Genomic DNA, 23,589 nt, shown 5'->3' on the forward strand with positions numbered 1-23,589 from the left:
CTTGTGATGTCTATCTTCAGTGATGTGTTTGGATTGCGTTTTCTTTTTTGTGTCTCTATTGTAGATTTTTGGTTTGTAATTTCCATGAGGTTTTGATATGGCAGTCTGTATATGTACAGGATTGTGTTAAGTTGCTGATCTCTTAATCTCAAATGCATTTCCAATATCCTGCCTGTGTACTTTCCTCACAATTGCTGGTTTTGACATCATATATATGTGTGGGTGATTACCTACCGTTACTTTGTATTTGCCTCTACCAGTGAGCTTCTCCATTTGTAATTTTCTTGATTCTAGTTGTGGCCTTTTCTTTTCCACCTAGAGAAGTTCTTTTAGGATTTGTTGTAAAGGTGGTTTGGTGGTCCTAAATTCTGTTAGCTTTTGCTTGTCTGTAAAGCTTTTGATTTCTCCATCGAATATGAGCTAGAGCCTTGCTGGGTAGAGTATTCTTGGCTGTAGGTTTTTCTCTATCATCACTTTAAATATATCATGCCACTCCCTTCTGTCCTGCAGTTTCTGCTGAAAAATCAGCTGATAATCTTATGGGGGTTCCTTTGTATGTTATTTGTTGCTATTCCCTTGTTGCTTTTTGTATTTTTTCTTTGTCTTTACTTTTTGTTAGTTTGATTAATATGTGTCTTGGAGTGTTCCTCCTTGGGTTTATCTTGTATGGGCCTCTCTGTGCTTCCTGGACGTGAGTGTTTCCTTTCATGTTAGGGAAGTTTGCAGCCATAATCTCTTCAAATATTTCCTCAGGCCCTTTCTCTCTCTCTTTTTCTTATGGAACCCCTATAATGTGAATGTCGGTGCCTTTAGTGTTACCCCAGAGGTCTCTGAGGCTGTCCTCATTTCTTTTCATTCTTTTTTCTTTACTCTGCTCTGTGGCAGTGATTTCCACCGTTCTGTCTTCCAGCTTACTTGTTCGTTCTTCTGCCTCAGTTATTCTGCTGTTGATCCTTTCTAGTTTATTTTTCATTCCAGTTTTTGTATTGTTCATCTCTGTTTATTCTTTAAATCTTCTCTTTGTTAACCATCTCTTGTAACTTCCCGGTCTGTGCCTCCATTCTTTTTGAGATCTTGGATCATATTTACTGTCATTACTGTAAATTCTTTCTCAGGTAGGTCGCCTACTTCCTCTTCATTTAGTTGTTCTTACGGATTTTTATCTTGTTCCTTCATCTGAAACACATTTCTCTGCTCTCGTTTTGTCTGATTTTCTGTGTTTGTGGTCTCCTTTCTGCAGGCTGGAGGGTCGTAGCTCGTCTTGCTTCTGGTGTCTGCCCTCTGGTGGGTGAGGTTGGTCCTGAGGCTTGTGCAGGCTTTCTGGTGGGAGGGACTGGTGCCTGCTCACTGGTGGGTCTTGTCCCTCTGGTGAGCAGGGCAGTGTCAAGGGGTGTGTTTATAGGTGGCTGGGAGCTCAGTATGGCTTTAGGCAGCCGTCTGCTGATGGGTGGGGCTGTGTTCCCATCCTGCTGGTGGTTTGACCTGAGGCTTTCCAGCACTGGAGCTTGTAGGCTGTTGGGTAGAGCCAGATCTTGATGCCAAAATGGTGACCTCCAGGAGAGCTCATGCTGATCAGTAGTCTCTGTGGCCTCCCCCCAGAGACTACTGATTGGTGTGAGCCACAGCCAACCCCTGCCTCCCCAGGAGACCCTCCAAGACTCACAGTTAGGTCTAGCCCTGGCTGCTATGGAGTTGCTGCTTTGTGCTGGGTCCCAGTGTACATGAAACCTTGTGTGCACCCTCCAAGAGTGGCGTCTCTGTTCCCCCCAGTCCTGGGGAGCTCCTGTACTCAAACCTTCAAAGCCAAATGCTTTTGGGATTCCTCCTCCCAGTGCCAGACCCTCAGGCTGGGAAGCCTAATGTGGGGCTCAGGACTCTCACTCTTGTGGGAGAACCTCTGTGATACATTTATTTTCCAGTTTGTGGGTCACTCACCTGGCAGGAATGGGATTCGTTTATGTCGCAACAGTGCCCCTCCTGCTGTCTTGTTGTGGCTTCTTCTTTTCATTGAGTGTGAAATACCTGTTTTGGTAGGTTCCAGTCTTCTTTATCAGTGGTTGTTCAGCAGTTGTGATTTTGGTGTTTTTGCGAGAGTAGGTGAGCTCAAATCCTTCTACTCTTTCCTCTTCTCTGGAATCGAGTGGTGGCTTTTAGTTTGGATGCTTGCTGCCTCTTTGCTCAGTGTGTGCTGGCTGTTATCCACTTGATATGGGTGTGCAGGTATAGCGGCCCTTCCTGGTATAGCGGGGTAAGCACTTGGTGCCTGGTGGCGGGTCTCATATGGGTGGCTGCTGTCCGCACACTTCTGGGACAGTGGGGACAGGGCCTGGTGCCTGCTTGTGATTTCCCAGATATTTAAAATACAAAGGACAGATAGTTAAATCTTTTTGACAACAGTCATCATTTGTATCATTTACTCTCTCCTTTTATGTACTAAGGCATGTAGCATTTATTTGGTTTTATATACAAATAAGCCTTTTTGCTTCTCCAAATATACATAGACTTTGTACTTGAAAATATTTTATTTGAAAGAGAAAATAGCATCCTTTTCTGGGTAATACCTGATTGTTTTCAAAAATTAAAAATAAACTGAGATGAGAAAGTCCTATGTCCAAATGCATTTACACATTCACTTCTGGAATAGAACCATTTTAAGATTGTTATATATCCTTCCAGAACTTTTATTCATTATATGTACTTTAAAAATCAGAAAATAACACACCAAAAAAAACCCCCAAAGTTTTTTGTATACATGGAAAATTTTCGAACTGTATCATAGAAGGAAGAAAATGGCTCTCTCTAGCCTTTGATTGCCCAGGTCTTTTCTCTAGAGGCAACTACTGATTTCAGGTTCCAGGGGTGTCCATCCAAGGGCATTTGTATCCAGAGGTATAAGCACATAACACTTTCAAACGTGTGGATGTATTTTACATGCAGTTTGGTAAGTAGGTTTTTTTTTCTTTAAAATGTATCTTTTTATGTCTTTTAGACATAGCTGGTCATTGAGTCAGTATTTTTAAGTGGGTGTCAGGCATCAGACACTGTGTATGTAGTGGCAGATCAAGCAGGCAGGACTCCTTGCGACTGCCGGTCGTCCTCTTTTAAGGACCTCAGAACGTCAGTGTCTTGAGATGATGTATGTTCTCTAGACCTTCTGCCTCATCCTTCGTTAGGCCTCTCCGTGACTCACTGGCCCAGGCTTGGTCATTGCCCTTATCTGTATAATTCTGTCATCAGATACATGTGGATGGCAGTGACTTCCAGATTCATGTCTCCAGCCCCACACTTGCCAGGGAGCACCAGACCCAAGCCTTGGGATCTTTGACTTGGATGTCTGACAGGGGACTCCACCGCAACCCTGCTGAAGTGTAATGTTTGAATCCTTCCCTCCCCACCTCCCCCCCCCACCACACACACAAAGCAACTCAAGAGAAAAAAAAATTCTCCTTCTCCAGGGATTTTTATCTTGTTCAAGCCAGAAACATAAGTATATTCTTGAATCTTTTGTCTTGCTTCCATATCCTTGTAGCTGTCGTCCTGCTACGTTCTGAACCTGCTCTCCTTTCTGTTCTTGGGCTTAGCCAGGCCCTTCCTGCCTTGGATCTTTGCATTCTTTGTGTTGCTCTAAGCCTCCTGCTCTCTGCAGGGCAGGTTCCTCAGAGAAGTCTTCCCTGTCGAGTCCAATCCCGTGGAAGCCCTCCTGTTCACTATCACATCACAGTTTTATTTTCCTTACAGAACTTCTTTTTGGAGAGTACCTTATTTGTTCATTTATCTCTCCTCTTCGAAAATTTAGTTGCTGTGGCAGCAGAGATCTTGTCTTTTGGCTTCCTACCGTATCCTCATTATTTAGAACAGTGATAGATAGTAAGTAGTAGATATTCAGTAAAATAATTTGCACTTCTGTGTGTGGATTGCTCATTAATACTCTGTATACACTTTATAGATAAAAGGCTGTTAATTTCTATCATGTTATAAATCCATCCTCCAGTTTAATCAGTTTATCCAAAGGGAGGTCCTTATAATTTGTCATCTTATTCATTGCAGCTGTTGTGGAACAGGAAATGAAAAAGGACTGGCTTTTTGCTCCTCATTATCGATACTACGTGAGAGAGATGCGGATTCACGCGTACAGCCAGTTGCTCGAGTCATACAGGTCATTAACCCTGGGCTATATGGCAGAAGCCTTCGGTGTTGGTGTGGAGTTCATTGATCAGTAAGTTTAAATAACAGCATGTCAATTTATTTTTCACACTTACCTTTGCATGTGTGAACTTGTATATTTTCTCCATTTACATTGCTTCCCTCAATTATAAAAACAAGATCTAAGAATTTTTCTTTCAACATCGAAACGATCGTATCTGTTATCTCTGCTTTCATGATGTGTTTCTACTGTAGTAGCAAAGATGGGACAGAAGTCTACTTTTAACAGTGACTGGAGAAGTTGTCTCTGTCACACCTTTGTGAGCCACACTGCTACTGCAGTAGTGACTCTGAGGACCTAGTGTGAAGTATAAGATAGAGAGCTATTTCCTCTGCTAATGCCTTCAATTTTGGTTGCTTCTGCAATTCTGGGCAAACTGGTTGTTAAAAATGGAACTTCCAGCGCTTGAATCAGAGATTCATCAAATATGTATCAAAGCCTTAACTGAATGGGTTGGCATTGTTTCAGGTCTCTGTCTTCATGGAGTTTCATTCTAGTTATGGGGAGAGTTGGCAAGTAAGCAAATAAATAAACGTGTAAGTCATTTCAGATAGAAGTGAGTCTACAGAGATAACAGTGGCACAGAAAGAAGCGTAGCTGCAGCACAGTAGTGAGGGATAGGAGGGTAGCCGTGGGAGTCAGGCGGTGTACGGTCGTATAGGGCCTGGTGGGGAACTTGGGTTTTAATCCAGGCGCTGTGGGGGGAGCCACTGGAGCATTTTAAGCCTCTGGTGGGTAACACGGTTCCATGCTCTGTCTTAACACACGCTGGATGGGGACACCAGGTGGTCTGTTCAGCAGCTCAGGGAGGAGCTGTTCCGTGTCTTGGACCCAGGGTAGTGGGAATACAGTTGGGGGGAAGTAGACGTTCAGGATGTGAGCTGTCCAGGTGGTACCTAATGTAAGTGGTTCCCAGACATTGGCCTTTTAACTTTGAAGATGTAGTTTGCAGTGGCTCACAGTGAAAAAAGCACTTTTTAATGAAGCTGCATTTCATTTTAAAAGACCACACTTTTTAGCCATTTTGGGTTTTTTTCTAATACTTTATTATGAAAAATTTCAAACATGCAGAAAATTGTAAAGAGTTGTACCATAAATTTCCATAGATCCTTGATTCTGTAATTTATTAACATTTTGTTACATTTGTTTTATCACCTTCCATCTGATTTTTAACCGCTTGAAAGGAAGTGTCAGACACCAGTACATTTCACCCCCAGTCACCTTAGCATGCATATCAGTGTTTGTTTATGGGTGGGTGGGTTGGTTTTCAGTAATCTTTACATTCAGTGAAATGCACAGATCTTAAGTGTACCCAAACTATGGAGCCAGAAATTTCCTCCTTCTCTTCTGTGAAAGAAAAAGAGGTAATGATAGTGGTTTTTGTTGGTTATCCATACTAAAATAGAAGGCTGCATTCCCTAGGTTGGTTTGGTTTTGTTTCACTTCTGAATTGAACTCGTGTGTGAAATTAAGTCTGGTAACCACTGCCCAAGAGCAGCTGGTTAGTGGGATGGGGCTGGGGGCGTTATAAACGTGCTTCTCACGCAGCAGTGTGAGGAGTGGCTTCCTGTGGTGGGCAGTGCACGAAAAGCAGGGACTTCCTACCCTTCAGTTTCTTAACTGTGCTGTGGTGGTGGTAAAGCCGTGTCCACTGGTTGGGAGCAGCGCGAGGCTCAGTTGAAGCTGTGGATAAGATGCACAGAAGCAGGGGAGTACCAGTTAGACACACTGCAGTCAGTGTTCTGCAAGTCATTACAATGGCATCTGAACTGGTGGTATGTGGTACATTTCTGGTGGTATTTGTTTAGTTGTTCCCTTCATGGTCTCAGACCAGCTTTAGAGGCAGAGGTTGTCAGTACATACCAAGCTGCAGTTGTTACCAGAAAGGCCTTGTTTGAAATTTCTGTGATATCTGATTTATGCCTGGGTTTTCACAGATTCTGTTTTTCTTCCCTCATAAAATGGTTTTGGACGATTGAACAACGATTGTACTTCCACTTCCTTAGACTTAATAAGATACTGTCGGAGAAGGGGACCAGGCCGTTATTTGAAGAAACCGGGCCTTCTGTTGCCGTGTGTAAGGTTAGAAACCATACCCATGGGCTGTATGCTCCCATTTTGTTGGTAGGTGGTTTGTTTGGGGAAGATGAGTCACCTTGGGATATGTTTCATTGATTAGCACACGGGGAGGTGACAAAAACGTCATGTGGATCTAGGGAATGGGACTTGAACACCGATTTAGGGCACTAAGTAGTTAAACTTTGGCGTTGTAACCAGAAAGGAGACTCTGCTTAGATTACTCTTGGTGCACATAGTTCAGAATGAGCATAACTAGGAGTCAGAATATGCGATGAAGTGCCCCCGAAATGGGCACACCACAGATGGCTTCCCGTGGGCATTGAGACTGGCTGTCATTGTGTATTTAGGATTTTTATAAGAAGTGGTGGGGAAAAGGACATTCCAGATGGAGGAAATAGCAGAGATAGATTTAGGAGCATGGTTGAGAAACCAGCAGCCTAGGTGCACGGGATGGAACGTGTGGTGATGGACACTGGGGGGTCCAGAGCCAAGCATGGGACGATACTAGGTTGGATCTGAAGGGATGAGTTAAAGTTGTTTAGAGTCTCTTCTAATCGTCGTGGCGGGGTGGTGGTGGTGAACGAAGGGCTGAACTAGTCTGGTGATGGTGGTGGGCATGGGAAGAAGCAGTGGAATTGTCAGCCTGGGTGTCAGCAGTTGACTGGGAGGTCTTACCTCAGCACAGGGCGTTCCTGAGTTTGCTGGCATGTCAAGTCTAGTGCTTGTTCCTAAATCATAACATCAAGATTCTTCTTTAGAGGTTTCCCCTGCTGTCCTTTGGATCTGGGTAGGACTCACAAGGCTGGGTATATCTGGTCGGGTAGTTTTCTCTGTGTACTTCAGTCCCAGAATAATAGGTGCCAGTGGGTTTCGCAGCTGCAGTCTGGAGATGCAACTATGTAAATTGCTGGAAAATGAACACAAGTGAGTTTGGAAACAGTGCTGATCTTTTTTTAACTTTTAGATTTTTACCTAAAGCCACTCAGTAACATAACTCAAAAACCAACAGTTGAATTTTTAATGAGTATAGCAATAGAGCATGCTCTATAAACATTGTTACACATAGTTCTTGCTAGTTATAAGATAACCTCTAGCTTAAAATCTTTAATAGCATAACTTGCTCATCTTTCAAGCCCATCACCAGATTTTCCAAAATTGTAAGTTTCCTTATTGAAAAGGAATAGTGGGGCTTTCACCACTGACTGACCAGTGGCAACGACATACTGCAAACATCTTTTAGCCACATTTTCATTTGGTTTTGGACTTGATTTTGGTAGTATTTTGCTATGTAGAAATTCTCTTTACATAATTGAGTTTATCGTTTTTTCCTTACATGGCTTCTGGGATTTGTGATAATTAGGCTGCCTCAACACCATTCCATAAGCCAACCTTTCCCCACTGACTTGAAATGGCACTTCCGTTCGAGATTTGGTTCTTAAGGTTTGGAGTTCCTTTCCTGTTGGTGTTTATGTGCTAGGATCAAGATGTTTTAGTATTAGTATCTGTGACAGTAATCTGTCACATAATTTTTATTTAGGAATCAGATTTTTCTTAATTAGGAGGACTCCCCCTAATTAATCTCCAAATTTAACATATGGATTACCTTAAAGGAGTCAGCGTTCCGTTTACTCTCTTTGGCAGCACTGGAAAGCTGTCTTCATGTAGCTCTAGTGCATTTCTGAGCATTTCCTTTCTTCTCTGTGTCATATGGTTGGTAGGTAGACCTGGATGGAGGGTTTCACTGCTGATGCTGCTGTGGAGCCGGGTGTGTGACTGTTGTTTAAGTAACTGTCTTAAATTTTAAGGGGGTTTAGGTTGTGACGGGATATACTCACAAATGCCTTCTTTCACATTCCTAATCCGAATTTATTGTAGCACGTTATTCCGTCTTAAAAATAATTGGAAAGCTTTCCTTCCCTCTGTGCTCTGAAGGATTTTGAAAATCCTTAGAGTTCCCTGCTCCGGAAAGGTTAAGAAGTAGAAGGAAACTGGACGGTTTCCTCAGGTTCCCCCCCAAGTAAAGCTCATTATTTTCCTCCTTATGTTTAATTTTTCTAACCCCTCCAGGTTTTTTCCTGAGCACTTCTGTAGCTGTGAATGGCTTCATTCTTTGACACCTACGCTTCATATGAATAGGCACTTGTAGGGTCACGTCAGTTCTGGTAGATAAGACACCTGCAGTACACTGGAGACCACCTCTCAACTACTGCACGTCAAAGTGTTACCTTGACAGACAAATCATGTGTTTATTTAGTGCAGTTTATTTTTCTAAGAATTCTCTATAAGGCTAATGCTAAAGGCTTTTTTTTCCCCCTTCTCTCTCAATTAGGGAACTCTCCAGATTTATTGCTGCTGGGAGGCTACACTGCAAAATAGATAAAGTGAATGAAATAGTGGAAACGAACAGGTACTCTTAAGTTTGTGTATCATTTGTAATACTGCACAAAATAAAGGACACTCTTAAAAGAAGAGTGCCTTCTTTTTAAAGTAGGTCAACTATTGTTATGAAGTAATGTGACTGGTAAATAATTCATTTTTTTCTTCGATTTACTTATAGACCTGATAGCAAGAACTGGCAGTACCAAGAAACGATCAAGAAAGGAGACCTGCTATTAAACAGAGTTCAGAAACTATCCAGAGTAATTAATATGTAAAAAAAACCCAAAACCTCATACACAAAGGATTTCCTGTAGCGATGCTTACTTTGTGCCCAGTTGAACTGTATAAAATAAATACTGCATTGTTTCTTTCAATTTACTTTTTTTGACATCTCTAAGAATGGTGTCCAGTAATGTTAAAATAATGTCACATTTGCATCATTTGAACAGCTCTGGTTTATGGTAAATGGTTACAGAGACTACAGTACTTTACTTGAGTTCAAATCCTGACTGCCTCTTCAGTAAAATAGGGGGTCATGCATGTCATCTCTTACCTTTAAGCCTTCTGAATTTTAGGAAGGAGAACATGCTGTATAATTAAACACAGTGCTTAGTACATAGAAGACAGACAAGAAATGCAGTGTATTGTAAGCTTTCCCTCAGAAACAAGTATCTACAGAAGATAGGAAGTTATTACTCCTTTTTTTTTTTGTGGTACGCAGGCCTCTCCCGTCGTGGAGCACAGGCTCCGGATGCGCAGGCCCAGTGGCCATAGCCCATGGGGCCCAGCCGCTCCGCAGCATGTGGGATCCTCCCAGACCGGGGCACGAACCCGCGTCCCCTGTATCAGCAGGCAGACTCTCAACCACTGCGCCACCAGGGAAGCCCCACTCCTTTTTTTTTTTGAGGCTACCATAACCCTAGATTCTAGAATCTGCCAAAGCCAGTCTCACTGAAGATTTTAGCTATATTGGCAAGGGGAACCTTTTTTCCCCAATTACAAACTTAGAGGGGGAGAAGTGCTAGGAAGAAAGAAATACAAAACCAGATAAAGGTGATTGATAGGGCATGAGAGCTTTCTGCTATGGGGTGTCACAGAAAAAAGGAGAGACCACGAGAGCAATTATCGAGGGGAAGAAAGTCGCTGGAGGTTTTCAGCAGAGGAATGGCCCAATTTGACTTACCTTTTAAGTGTCACCATGGCCCTGAGCTGCAGGGACGGTGGGGAGTGGTAGAATAAACTGTAGAGGCAGCCGGATTTGCTGAGAGGATCCCAGGCTTGCTGAATGGTGACCTTGACAAGAGCAGTTTTGGTAGAGCTGAGTTAAAAAGAGAATGAGAAATGGCATTTTACTGTAAAAAGGAAGGAGATAAGTATGAGGTTTGGATTCATTTTTTTGAGAGCATGTTTACATTGTTGATGGGAATGATTCATTTAATATATTAGAGGAGAAAACACATGATCTCAGCAGATGATCTGTTGAAAATAACTTGAAACAAACATTCATTCTTCATTAAAAACTTGAGTAAAACTACGAGTAATAACAGGTTGGGAAAGGAAAGCCCTCTTGCAAATGATATACTTAATGGCAAAGTATTAGAAGCCAGTGGCAGTCGTCAGTACTGTACTGAAAGAGGGGCCACTGACTGTTTGTTTGCCAAGGAAGCAGGGACCAGAGCTGTGCTCTGACAGGAGCTTCCTGCAGGTGCTGTGGACTCTTAAAATGCCAGATGCATTTCTAAAAATGCTTATTTATAAAACCTTATTAACAATGATCACTGTAATTTCTTGAAGAAATTGGTAATATTAAGTACCCTTAACAAAACCCATGACCCTGAAAATCAGTGCTGTTAAATCCAACGTATATGGTCATTGAGGACTTACTGTGTTCCCTGTGCCCATTTAAAAATTAGTAGGGCTCTGTTTTCAGCCAGTTATCACACTGCAGTTCATGCTAGAGGGGAAGAAGTAGGATTAAAAGGTCATAAAATAACTCCTTCCCTCAACTCCCACCTATAAAAACCACCTGGACTGATGTGATCACACACAGCAACCACGGCTTTTCAGTCGAGGCTTAGATTGAGTGTTGGCCTAGAAGAGAGCAAAAAGCCACATAACACTCTCCATTCCCCCCTTCCCGGCTTTTTGTTTTACCATTTTAGCCCCACCAGCCTAAAATTAGTAGGTGAGGATAACAGGTAAGAGATGCTAAAAAAACAAGAAATGCTCTTCACTCCCAGTGCTAGATGGGGAAGCTGAAAACTCTAAAACTGCAGATAAAGGTCCAGGTGAGTAAATTGCCTCATGATGAGTAAAACAATACAGTTCCGAGGTGAAGGAGTCCAGTTTTTCCTTTCTTTTCCTGAAAAAGAATATGCTCGGGCTTCCCTGGTGGCGCAGTGGTTGAGAGTCCGCCTGCCGATGCAGGGGACACGGGTTCATGCCCCAGTCCGGGAAGATCCCACATGCCGTGGAGCGGCTGGGCCCGTGAGCCATGGTCGCTGAGCCTGCGCGTCCAGAGCCTGTGCTCCACGACGGGAGAGGCCCGTGTACCGAAAAAAAAAAAAAAAAAAAGGAAAAAAGAATATGCTCATTGCAAAAGAAATTCAGGATACTAAAGTGGACTGACAAGGCAATAATGCCTATTAATATTTTGGTGAATATTCTCTATATTTAGTCCTATGCATATGTATTTTTTAATACAAAATCAGAGTTTCTGTGTTAGCTTCAGAGTATCAGTTTGGAAGTGAAAATAAAATTGGAACCTAACACATTTCTTTTTAATGTGGCCATATGGTATAGGAGAAATGAGCACTGGACACTGCAGCTGGAAAACCAAATTCTGATCCCAGCTCTTCTCATGCTGGCTCTCTGATGCTGGGAGAAATTACTTCCTGGAGGAGAAAACCAGGCTTATTATGAGGTTCATTTATATGAAAACATTACAAACTATATAACATGCACATTAATTACCATGAGTGTTGGTAGAAAGCTGTCACATAAAATTAATAAATTGGGCCATCTAAGCCATGTTTTACGGGAAAAACAATTTTTTAGAATTTTTTTGTATTCGACCACCTCATTGATGTTTTTCACTGATGTTTGTTATGTAGTAAGACTACGTAGAATGCTAATTTCAAACCTTGGTTCTCTGCTTTTTGACCAGTGGGAGTATTTTAAATCTTGATAAAAGGCTCGTCGAGGAAGTTTTAGGTCCACGCCCTTATTTCTCACAATTGCAGATACAAAAGGTTCAGAAACCCAAAGCAAGTCAGGATGCCAAAGGAGGCTTCCTGAAGCTACCAAGCTGCAAACTGGTCACCGATGGGCAGCAACTGTCATCAGCCCCCTGACCCCCCTACGTTTTTTTTGTTTGTTTTTGTGGTACGCGGGCCTCTCACTGTTGTGGCCTCTCCTGTTGTGGAGCACAGGCTCCGGACGCGCAGGCTCCACAGCATGTGGGATCTTCCCGGACCGGGGCACGAACCCGTGTCCCCTGCATTGGCAGGTGGACTCTCAACCACTGCGCCACCAGGGAAGCCCGCCCATACGTTTTTAAGAAAAAAATATGTATGGTTGCCATCTAAAAATTGAAAGACAACTCAAAAATCACCTATTATCTACCTTCTCTGGAAGAATGGACAGATGAGGTTAACTCTGAGCTAACGTTTCCAGTCCAGCCGAATGGCTAGCACATCCCCTCCAGCAGGCCCACTTCACCCGGCCTGCCCTGTTTGTTACCTTACCTGGCTCCACCGCCATTAGAGTTTGTTGTCCTGGTCCTACCCCCCCATCGTACACCTGGGATTGATGATCCGCAGCCTCCGTTAATCACCTAGGAGAATCCATCCAAAGAATTAAAGTCTTAATTTTCTGGTTTTAGTCATGAAGGGCACACAATATCACAATATGAAAATAAGGTTATCATCAAATGATAGTTTTATTTGCTAAGTGATACAGCGTTAAAACACTTTCACTGTGTTTAGTCCCTTTTCAGTACTGATCAAAGTTGGCAACCTGTCACCTTTAGCAACGCTAGTCTCACTCATAATACACTATTCAAGTACAAAATGAAGTCACTGGGATGAACGATTTTGTCATTATTCTCTAAAACCATAATACCGATTTCTTGTTTCAATAACATCTGTGCATCAAATTTATCCAGTGAAATAAGTATTTATTTATAAGCTTTGTCAAATTTTGGTAATCTATTTCCTACATGAGAAAAAATAGATCAATTTTTCATTTACTAGCAGTCTTTTAGGAGTGGAAATACTGTCTACAAGCACTTTTGTTATTAAGTGTCTGCACCTAACTTTCACCTAACCCAGTGGCTTCAAGAATAACCTACCTCATGTGTTCACAGAGCACACACACTGCAGTGCACTTGACATTTTGTGACTGAACACAGGTAGTCTTCAGTAACCTGACCACGCATTAATAGTAATTGATGGGTGGAAGGTTCCTGACCATTAGCAAATCAATTGTATAATTAATTCGAAATTAATCCCTGGTGCTGTCTGAAACCTGTTCTTGAAGAAGATTAATAGCTGATACTTGACATCTGTCCCCCTGATTACAGGGGAAAAAAGGGAGAGGGGCTGTGATAATCCTTCATCCTTCTAATTCTACACAAATTTGTAGTTGTAACAAACGTCACATCTCCACACGGCTACGGGGGAAGTGAAGTTACATACCTGTCTGGAAAACATGAAAGGCTCTAATAATCACTGGTTTTGGTTTCAAAACCATTTTGCATTATTCTTCTGTCTCTGAAGACCTACAAAGGGTATCAAGAATGTGGGTCAGTTTGGTCCAGGCCATTATAATAACCTTGAAGTGCACGGTCAAGGTGGGGGGGGGGGTGTTACCTCTTGTCATTTGGAAATCTCCTGTAGCAGCATAATTTTCTCTGTGCAGACCGGATGTATAGAAGGTACAACTTGCCAATGAATGATCAGCCTCCTGTCCGGCAACTACATATAAATCCTGACACTGCCTTGGGGAAGGGACCACTTAGTCAAGACTACCAGTAGGTGGCGTCCTGACAACGGTACTGACCCTCTCTTTTAGAAGTTATCAGAGACCTGCTTTTCCAGAGTGTCTCTGCAATTAGTGGATTATCAACACTGGTAAAACTCTACACTTGGTTTTGGAGGACTCTACTTTTCTTGAAGTGCTCTGGCTTAGAGGCTTTTCTTTCATCTACACCTCAGAAACTTGGGGCCAAGATGAAGTCCACTGTTCCTACTCCCTGGCTCTCTCCTGGCCATTATGTTTCCACCCTCATTCAAAATACCTTTTCCTTGAAGCTGCTCACCACCCAACAATACCACCAACCCACTGTGCTCACTGCCCTCAGAACTGCAAGTTACCACGTCTCGTCCACTCCAGACCTGAGCAGCTGGCTCCGTCTTCCTCTCGCCCCTCCCTACTCTGAAATGGACAACGTGTGCAGCAACAGCCTAGTTCCCTGGCCTTAACTCCAGTGCTCTTTTCCTCCGCGCCACTTCCATCCACTGCCACGGGCTCACCCAGGACCCAGGGATCACAAGCACCTCTGAACAGCTCTGCTTTTGAAACTGAAACCTGGAGTGCCCCTCGGACTCTATTATCCTATTCCTATCCTGATCTATTCCTAGAAGTGCTGTGCCACCATCATAACTCTGGATCAGCCTTGTACATAGTCCTTCGTTACTGGCCATACCAACTTGAACATGGACTTGGCTCTGTAACTGTGAACAAATCACTTAAGTGGTCTGATCACAGACAAGTTGCCTGGAGGGAGGATCGTAAGACATAACAAGAGGGAAACTGCAAATACAACATCACTAGGGGGGCAGCATGGACTTACATGGCAGCTTCCAGTTCTTCCTTGAAAACCCAGGCGAGGCCATCACTTAGCCACACTCATACTTTTTAATTCTTTGGCAATCTCCCTGCCCAGGTTCTTCTAACTCTTCATCTCAATACCGATTCCAGTTATCCTGGAGAAAGAAGCAGAAGAAAAAAATACCTAAGTGGGTTGATGGGTTGGTAATTAAGACAGAGTCAACTGTCTGAACTTCTAAACCAACTCAACTTCATCCTCCTCTGCCTTCCCTGATCTAATTTTCTGCTCTTTAGTACCGCTTCTCCGTCTGTCTTCACCACAGTACTCTCTTCTCCAGGGTTTCGTCTTGGGCTGCCTTCTCTCTCTGGGCCATGGAGCATGGGGTTCGTTTGTGAAATCCTGGAAACGGAACATAAAATGTGGGGTGCCTGTGCCTCTGTCAGAGAAAACCTATGATTTCTTTCATGTGATTCTGAGAATCTATGGAAGGGGGAAAAAAAAACAAACAACCTAAGAACCACTGATCTGACAGACGTGAATTCAAAGCCTGGCAATACCCCTGCTCATTGTGGGACCTTAGGCAAGACACCTACCTTTTTGGAAGTTCCTCATCAGTATGATTAGGATCAAACTACCAACTCTATTCGGGGCTCTGTGAGAGATAAGGTAGATAAAGTGCTTGGTACCATATCTGGCACATTAGGCCTTCAACTTGATGAGTAATATTTTAACGAATAATAAGCCAGAGAGCTACCTATTTTTCCTAGGTGAACTCATCCACTCCCAGTGAAAGACAACCCTCCAATGCTATTTAGGCTCAGACCTCTCATAAGCTCCAGACCACACAAATAGCCACTGGGTACTACACTTGAATTTCCCGTGGGCAACTCAAATTCATTAGAGTATGTTTTCCCTTCTCTATCACCATACCATGTATTTCATGTTAAGGCCCCTCAACCAGTCTGGCCAAGCTAGAAATCTCTGAAGTTATGTTAGACCCACTCTTCCCTTGAATGTTCAATACAAGGAGACCTCAGGTTCTATTGGTTCTGCCTTTAAGAGATCTCTGGAATCTGTCCCCACTTTATCCACACGGTCACTGCCTTAGTGTGGAAACTTAATAGCTCTTACCTGGATCACTGCAACAGCTTTATGAATGATTTTTGTCCCAAGGTTCTCACCTGTCCGTTCTGTCTTCCACATTTATTGGAGGGCCCTACGTGATGGGGATTTTAAGAAATTGTTAAATTATAAGTGTTCGATTCTCCCCTCCCCCCGAAAACTTTCTCTTTGGCTGATGGTCTCACCCTCCCCTGGAAGAGATCCTCTGCCAGAGCCACCTTTGTTCCCTGAGCTCCGATTATGGAAAGTGAAGATAAGAGGTGCAAGAATCACAGCCTTATCCAGCGAAAGACTCGTTTCAGTCCCACTAGCGACAGGAGCAAGCGTTTCTTATGAGAAAGGGAGGACTGAGAGAGCAGAAGGTGGAGTAAGAAGGGAGAAGACCTTAGGCTTGATGTAGGGGAGAGCTCTGTGATGAGGACTTGGGGGTTGGGGGTAGGGGCTGAAGACAGAGCTTGAGGCCAGGGTGAAAATGTGAGAAAAAGGGACAGAGATTTAGGTGCTTCTTTGATTTGCCAGAGTCACCACTAAAGATGTGAACGACTATTATTTCTGCATGTGCTGGGATGGGACCATGAAAACCTCTGGGCTCTGACAGTTACATCTGGTTAAACTGCATGTTCCTGAGGATGAAGGCCCCATGACATTTAAGGTCCTTGACCATCTGGTGCCAACTTCTCCCACCCTGTCCGCCCCTCCCTTCCCGCAAGCTTCACCCAGAACTGCCCTCCGGTCTGCATTTCTTCACACCTGTGTCAGCCCAGCGTGCTCCCTCTGCCTAGAATGGCCTCACCCTGCCTTTCTGCTGGTCACTTCCCACAGGCCAGCATCCAAAACTGCCAACCCCCATTCCATGAACTGGGATAGCCTCCTGCTGTCCAGGGCCAGGTTATCTGCAAGAGAGCGGAAGTAAAAAGCGTAAAGAGATTGAGTGATTGAACCTTTTCCTTGAGTGAAGGTTAAGGAGGACATCCGAAGTGAAAGGAGTTATCCACAGGGAACTTATTAAGAATGAGTGTGAGCAGTTGGCTGATCTAAGGACTGAACGGGAAGTCCACGGGGCAGGGCAGCGGGGACTGAAGCCAGCCTCACTCCTTCCTGTACTGTATATGCACCTTTACTCCAGTGCACAAATCCACGGCTTCCTTCGTTGTTTCCAGCAACAAAAATAATTTGTAATTTGTAAGAGTGATTTGCAAATGGTAAAACCGGCCAAATTTCTAGAGATGAAAGATTATGCTGTGCCTAATATCAAAATGTACTGCCGGTGAGGGAGGTCTGTAAAAAGCAAGGAAGAAACCAGACCAGGTCTGGTTAAAAAACTTACCTCTCTCCTCAGCATTCTGTAATAAGTTAAATGGGAAAGGAATCTGAAAAACAACAGATACTTGTGTAACTGAATCACTTTGCTGTACACCTGAAACTAACACATTGTTAATTATACTCTAATATAAAATAAAAAATTTTAAAAACACACAAAAAACTTACCTCTAATGAAAACTGACCACATGCCATCAAACAGTACAAACAGAATGTATTTCTCAATCTATCAACTTCCCTTTGTTGACAAACCTACAGGGCAAGAATACAGTAGTGTTCACTGTTTACCCGGTTATTAATTTACCCAAGGCAAACCTTTGTGCCCAAGAACAGAAACATCCTAAGCCCTCAGAACTTTTTAGGTGGCATGGAAGGGAAGCTGAGCTTCATAAGGGTGTCTGATGCTACAAATGAAGAAAAGTCAGACTAGATCGAAAAGGGTTTAGTATCACAACGAGGCAGAAACATGTAAAATATTTCATGCAGCCAACCTTGTTTATTGAGAAATCCTGGTTTTATTGCCCGTTAACATGTTTGCTCCACAAACTAATTTCTCATAAAGCAAAGCACAACTTTTTCTTATAAATAGTATAAATTATTTTATTTACAGAACTTGTTACAAAACAAATAGACTATATATTTCTTCTCTTTTAAATATCCAAAGTAATTTTCTATCCCTTGACATTTGTTCATGTTCTATACAGCAGCCAACACAAAGTCCAGCTGAGATGCTCTTGATTATGTGTACAAATGATCAACCTATTCACACATTTTTAACACAGGAGATTGCTTTTATAACCAAGCTCAAAAACAGAAAACAAACAAACAAACAAAGAAACACAGCAAAATGCTTTCAAGGCCCTACATTCACCCTGACAGTATGTAGTGCTCATTTAAATGATCTGAAAATGTAAAAGGTTTTGCACAAAATGTAAAAATGATTATTTTCTGCTGAACAATGAAACTTTTAACAATCATTTTCCAAAGCCCAACTTTTTCCCCCGCAGGACAGAATGGGAGATATTAAGAAATTCCTTGGCAACAGAACTCTCGCAGGAAGACAGCTGCCTTTATAAGTTACATTTTTCAAATTATACATTTTTTTCAATGTTCTCAGAGGTACTCTGTATATTTTTGGAATACAAAATATTTTAAATATTCTATTTTAAACTCTGCATTTCATGAGTGAATAACAAAACAGACACATTGTGTAAGTTGCTGGCTGACAAGAAGATTTGTAACCCTTGGTGCCACCGGGCAATCCATCACCAGTTGAATTCCTGTGAACCAAAAGGTCTCAATTTTAAAATACCTTATAAAATTACCAGCATTTGGTGGTTTTCAACTCCTCTCCTAAAATTTTAGTAACAATATTTAGGTGGAAAAAGCAAACTCCAAAAGTTCAACTGAACATTCAAGTCTTTTTAAAGTATCTGTCTAAGCTTAAAACTAGGTTCAGGCACTTTCAGTTTTGTTTTTTTTTCCCCCATTAGTTTTAATCACATCACATACTAACGCACATGTGCTCAGGGCGCGCGCACACACACACACACATGCGCGCACGCGCGCGCACACTCTCACACATAAAACACTAACAGAAGAAAAGCAGTGTGTCACTTATTACGTGTAGTCTATTGGGAAATCAGGCAACTAGGGAGAAGCAATGCCCACTTCATCTGTATGAATCCACTCCCAAGACACTGAAAGGGACAAAAGACTTTCACAGAACAGAGGCATCCCTTAAACCGTAAAGGAGGCAAGTTCTAGAACTATTGGCTTGGCAGTGAACCACTTCAAATTATAAAAAGGTATTTACTTTTATTAATTAATAAATAAATACTAGATGATCTCAATTGTACCAAAACAGGATATCCGAAAAAAAGACCTGTGCAAAAATACATATTTAAATATGTACAATTCATTTTTAACAAAATATGTCTTCTCAAATAGGGATACTTCCATATTTATAATAGAACAAGAAATTCCAAAATAAAGATACAAAAGTAGGTTTTGTATAATTCTTTGTTCATCATTGCAGCACTTTTTTTTTTCTTTTGTAGGTTAAGAAAACTGCAGGAGTTGTCATGAAATTCTATTGGAAAGAATATAAAAATTATCTTGGTTTTAAATTGATACCAAAGTCTGTCTAGAAACAACCCAACCACTGCAAATTTGGTTTTTGCAAGTTAATTTAATTCAAAAAAATACTTGTACTCCCGTGTTTTAAATGGTCTTAATTGTTCATCATAATAAAAAGTAGTTGTAGGAGAAAATACAATATTTGAACAACAGTCTAAAATTTAATAGCACTGTTTAGGTCTGTTTGTGGCAGGCAGAATCCAAAATGGCTAATTTCCTAATCCCGATGCTCTGTGTACTACCGGGAGACAATAATGAAATTTCAATTAAAACCTCAGTCTAAGAAATCAAATGATCGAGACTCGCTAATCTAAATATCTACATTATTCTGCATCAACCTGCTATCGTGGATCCTATTCACATCTTTCGGAACAACATGATCTGTCTATAAATTCCATCCCTAAAAGCAACTTTATAACCATCAAGTCCCCTTGGCTCTGAAAATAAATTCTACCCCATACCCCATTGCACTTGTCACCAGGGAATCAACTAAGTACGTTCTGATTCCCTCTTACCTCCTCCTCTCCATCTCCTGGGATTAACAACCAGACTGACCTCTCCTAACGACACCAAACTGGCCCATCCGTGCTTTCTTCTTCTACAAGCTCTCTTACAGTATCATTTTTAAAACATTTACTGACTGATTGCATAATAGGTGAACAAGATACTGTTCTCCCCTTCCTTTAAAAAGAAAATCAATATTTTACATCAATTTATAGCTAAAGTATCTGAATAAAGTTTTTGTTACCTTACATAATAAGAATAGTTCTGTAGCAATTCACATTATTAGGCTGGTAACCAAGTATTTATTCATTCTACCTGTTGTTGACTTAAAATTCCCTGAAACTGAAGTTTGTAACCCAAGAATTGTAAGGAAAACGGATGCACTGACTGGTTCTGTCCCAGCCCTGCCCAGGGCCACGATCAGAACCTTGGGAAATTTACCCTGTGTTCGGCAACTTTGTGTGTTCTTCTAAGCAAAAGTGCCTGGTTCTCCTTTCAGGAGCTGTGGTGGTGGAATCATCTGTTAAAGAGCTCCAGCTCATCCCCTCAAATTCAATGACACCTTCTCAATCAGTGATGTCTGAACCTATCGAGCTCTTTCTTTTGGGGTGGGGTACTAGAAACACTATCCTGGAGGGTCTCTGAAACTCTCCGTGAGATGGCAGGCGTAAATCCCCAGAAAGGAGGTGTGACTAGCAGACACTACACATGCCTCCCGCCATCTCCGCAGGGGCAGGCGTTCACAGTCACCAACGCCCCTCCCTGGGTGCCTGCTCCCCACCCCAACGGCATCCACATCAACATGTGCGGTGGCAGGAAGGGGTGTGTAGACACACACAATATGGGGAGCGCTCCAAGCGGAAACGGACACTTAGTCCCAGGACAGTATCCAAAGAAGAGGTTGCGGGCAATGCACCGAGTGCCTTGGAAACATTTAAGTATATCAATGACTTTGTGAACGACAGAGTCTGCTGCATCCCAACTATTTCACGTTACAAAGGCAATTTTTAAAAACAGGAGACTGGGCAGGACAACCAACCTAACTGTATACTGTTTAACATGAAAACAAAGGTTAAAAAAAAATCCAATCTCTTTGGAAATCTTGGAAAATTTTCCCCCATAGTGATTTCTGTCTACCTCCCCACTCACCAGAATTTGGCTTGCCATTATCAAAATTGTTTGCATTTGCATTTTCTTTAAAAAAAAAAAAATCACACAATTGCTTTTGTACCATGAAAAGTAAGCCTCTAAACTGGTGAATACTTGCTCTCTGGCCATCAATGGCTTTAAACCAGTTTGTACATTAGAAACTTCTGACGGCTTCTGATCCCAAATTACTTGCAAAAGGCTGGGCAAAAACACAGGCTCTTTTGTCATGGTGCCTCTCACTGACGTCCATATTCCATTCCTGGCACCTGCTATAAAAACCTAGCTGCAGACCCCCTTTCTCCAGAGGGCTGCTTGGGGTGCAGCTCTGCTCACCCCTGGAAGGTGTCTCCAGTTAAGGTGCCTGACTGCTGGAGAGGGACCTACAGACAACAGGGTGAGGAAAGAACTAGGCAGGGAGAGGAGGAGGGAGAAAAGTCTACAGTCACGCTCTTGCCAAGACACTCTCGCCAGCCAACCTCCTCCTCCAAGAGTGGCTCCGTGAAATACTGCAGGTTCAACAGCGAGACAGGAACTTCTCACAGATTGTAGCAAGTAGTCCAGACCACTCTAACACTGATAAAAGCAATTCGGTGGCTGGACTTGATCCAGTGTCCTTTACGAGTACTCACTGCTACAGACAAAGCTTCAGGGACATCCTCGTTAAAACAACAGCCCGGCAGATTTCTACCCTCGAGGCCCACAGGAGGTTGGGAAAACAGACTCAAAGGCATCGTGGAGTCCAGAGTGCTGAGTGGAGGTGTAACTTGTCGTCAAAAGTGTCCAGATTATTCCTCCCCGTGCTATTTTCAGCTGTCAGGGACGTGCCTTTGGCTTTCAAAAAAGAGGGGGTGGGGAGACAACGAAAGGTAAGTAAGCGGCTGTACACGGCCCCGCCCTGATTCCTAAACAAGGTATTCCCGAGGTCACTGCTTCTCCAACCGACTGGGTGATGCCAGGAGCAGGCAGCTCCAGAATTTGGCTTTAGCTTTCAAAAGCCTTCTGTGCCCCGGGGCACAATCCTTCTAAAAGACTGGCTTTTAGAAAACTGTCCAGAAGAGACGCAGCCTGGGTTTCTAGCTTAGAGAAAAGGCTCACGTGTTTGCCTTTTGGTTCTATTTACTGATGCTGTCCCCTTGAAGGTATTCCAGGTTGTCAACTGAGACGTGAACAAGGTCATATGGGCCACCACACAGGTGTGAAAACTCACACCCAAGGCAGTGCTGAGGCGGGAGACGGGACTCTGGCCTTCACAGACCCACAGTGAGCTATTTTTAGGTTCTTGGTGGCAGAGCCCAAGAATCAACTCGGGGGCTGGGCTCGCACCCAGCCCCATCTCCTAAGCTCCCCAGCAGGTCCCACTGATTCCGTTGTTGAGGGGATTCCAACCAGTTCAGTTATCTCTGCTTTAAAATCGGCTCCGTGGAGAACAGTGAGCTCAGGTCCCTACTGGTCTAAGAAGCAGCCTTCTTTGCAGCATTCTGGAGTCATGGGTCCCTTTGATAGTCTGAAGAAAGCTACAGGATCCCTCTTGCAGATAAATGATCACAGACGTAAAAATACGCAACATCTTGGGGGTCATCCATCCTCTGATCTGTAGCCATGGGCCCCCCTAGAATTTGTGCAGCATAACAGAAAGTATGCCACTGCAGAGGAAATCTTTCTCAAATACAAACTTAACATGAAACTGCTTTTAAGGAAAAGAACCCAAACTTAGGCTGTTTGTCCTAGTGGGACACAGTCGCCCTCCTAGACGGTGGAAATCAGAGGTGGCAAACTGGCAGCTCATGAGCCAAACTTAGCTGGCAAACGTGTGGGTTTCACCAGATCAAAACAAAAGGAAAAACTACAGAGCTTTAGAAAATGGTCAGATTTCTCACGCAAGTCCAGATCAGCAGTTTCTCTTTGAAATTGGTAACAAGCTTCTGGGAGCAGCTCCGTGCAGACGCGACTCCCACTCCCCCATTCCCCACAGACACTGTCACTGTCCGCTGCACCCGCCCTGCCTCTTCCTCGCCTTCTGACACCGGTGGGCAGTGAGGTCCGCAGCGGCGTCTGCGTGAAGACGCGCTCAGTGACACTGGCGTGGGCATCTCGAGGCAGTGGGACATCCCTCCTGGGATTCATGTGCATCAGGAAACTACACCCAGAAGGGAGTTATTAAGGGATGGATTCTGACAGTGTTTGCACTGCGTTTTTATGCTTATCATTAAACTAGAAGGAATAACTACAAATCAAGAAGGTTTCACTTGTCCAGGAACCTTTGTTCAAAGAGACCCAAACAACACACAAGTAAGCCCCTATGTATTTGTGGCTCAGAGAGAAGAATTGAAGCAGCTGCTACCTAAAATTGTGCATAATTATTTTCCCCATTCCTTTGGCACTGAGTATTAATTCACACAGATATTGGAGGGAAACTTCTATCACATGAACAAACTTCTCGGTATTTTCTGAAAAACTTCTAGCCTGGCATTTAAGTTCAGTTTTGAAGATGAGGAAGGGAAAAAAACAAAACAAAACAAAAAAGAGGCTCACATTTTAAAGTAGGGCTCTGGGGGTGACACCGCTGAAATTCCTGCTTGTAAGCAAGGACAGGAGGTATTCTGCTGAATGAAATAACAAGATGAGAGAGGACCTGGACAGGAGAGAAAGGAAGCTGGAGGAACCGGCCACAGAAGGGAAGGCCAGGAGGAAACAGCCGCAGGGGGAAGAGTGGAGAAAAGACAAGGTACCGCCCGAGAAAGCCATGGTCAGTAATGGATCCGAAGGCCAGAGAGCCCTTCTCTACAAGTGGGTCACGTTCAGATTTCTTTTCAGTCTGTTAACTTAAACAGGGTTTTAGCCTTCTGCTCTGCCCACCATA

The 23,589-nt window shown here is 43.1% G+C and overlaps 3 protein-coding genes across 13 annotated transcripts in view; 1 reads left to right on the forward strand and 2 right to left on the reverse strand.

The window, feature by feature from the left end:
* The window catches only part of PSMD6 (proteasome 26S subunit, non-ATPase 6), a 22,043-nt gene extending 13,003 nt beyond the window's left edge, over positions 1–9,040 (forward strand). Inside the window, exons 6-8 of the mRNA XM_082639439.1 lie at positions 4,048–4,216; positions 8,613–8,690; positions 8,841–9,040. Of these exons, the coding sequence (XP_082495565.1) occupies positions 4,048–4,216; positions 8,613–8,690; positions 8,841–8,937 (344 nt within the window). The 3' untranslated portion in view covers positions 8,938–9,040. The remainder of the gene's footprint in view (positions 1–4,047; positions 4,217–8,612; positions 8,691–8,840) is intronic.
* Positions 4,227–15,776, reverse strand: LOC309814077 (uncharacterized protein). Of its 5 annotated transcripts, none has more exons than XR_014295599.1 (6): positions 14,792–15,776; positions 13,360–14,649; positions 12,409–12,497; positions 9,846–9,980; positions 6,959–7,190; positions 4,227–5,887 (listed from the first exon to the last, which is right to left on the reverse strand). XR_014295599.1 is itself a non-coding variant. In XM_082639444.1 (4 exons), the coding sequence occupies exons 1-4, from the start codon at positions 13,372–13,374 to the stop codon at positions 7,025–7,027; spliced, it is 405 nt and encodes a 134-aa protein (XP_082495570.1). In that variant the 5' UTR covers positions 13,375–15,776; the 3' UTR covers positions 6,298–7,024. The 5 variants fall into 5 exon arrangements, 1 of the variants encoding a protein (XP_082495570.1); XR_014295600.1 differs by having other exon boundaries at positions 13,360–13,442; positions 13,534–15,776; XR_014295602.1 differs by having other exon boundaries at positions 4,227–5,551; positions 5,826–5,887; positions 13,360–15,776.
* Positions 15,777–16,583: 807 nt separating this feature from the next.
* Positions 16,584–23,589, reverse strand: part of ATXN7 (ataxin 7) — a 132,824-nt gene continuing 125,818 nt past the window's right edge. For 6 of the 7 annotated variants that reach the window (XM_082639429.1, XM_082639430.1, XM_082639431.1 and 3 more), the window contains 2 exons: positions 17,106–17,189; positions 16,584–16,987 (listed from right to left, as the gene is read on the reverse strand). In XM_082639429.1, coding sequence (XP_082495555.1) covers positions 16,838–16,987; positions 17,106–17,189 — 234 coding nt within the window. In that variant the 3' untranslated portion in view covers positions 16,584–16,837. Of the gene's footprint in view, positions 16,988–17,105; positions 17,190–17,282; positions 21,561–23,589 lie in introns of those variants that run through there. The other variant, XM_082639434.1, reaches the window with a different exon arrangement.

Source organism: Mesoplodon mirus, assembly GCF_964341445.2.
Source record: "Mesoplodon mirus genome assembly, chromosome: 12".
NCBI classification, from domain to species: Eukaryota; Metazoa; Chordata; class Mammalia; order Artiodactyla; family Ziphiidae; genus Mesoplodon; species Mesoplodon mirus.

What these genes read in the sequence shown, in the direction of transcription:
- LOC309814077 (XM_082639444.1), bottom strand. An exon ending in TCTAATGGCGGTGGAGCCAG is followed by an intron (nt 9,981 to 12,408) that starts GTAAGGTAACAA and finishes TTTTTAACTCAG; the next exon opens with CTCTACCAAAACTGCTCTTG. An exon ending in GCCATGGTGACACTTAAAAG is followed by an intron (nt 7,191 to 9,845) that starts GTAAGTCAAATT and finishes TTCATTTTCCAG; the next exon opens with CAATTTACATAGTTGCATCT.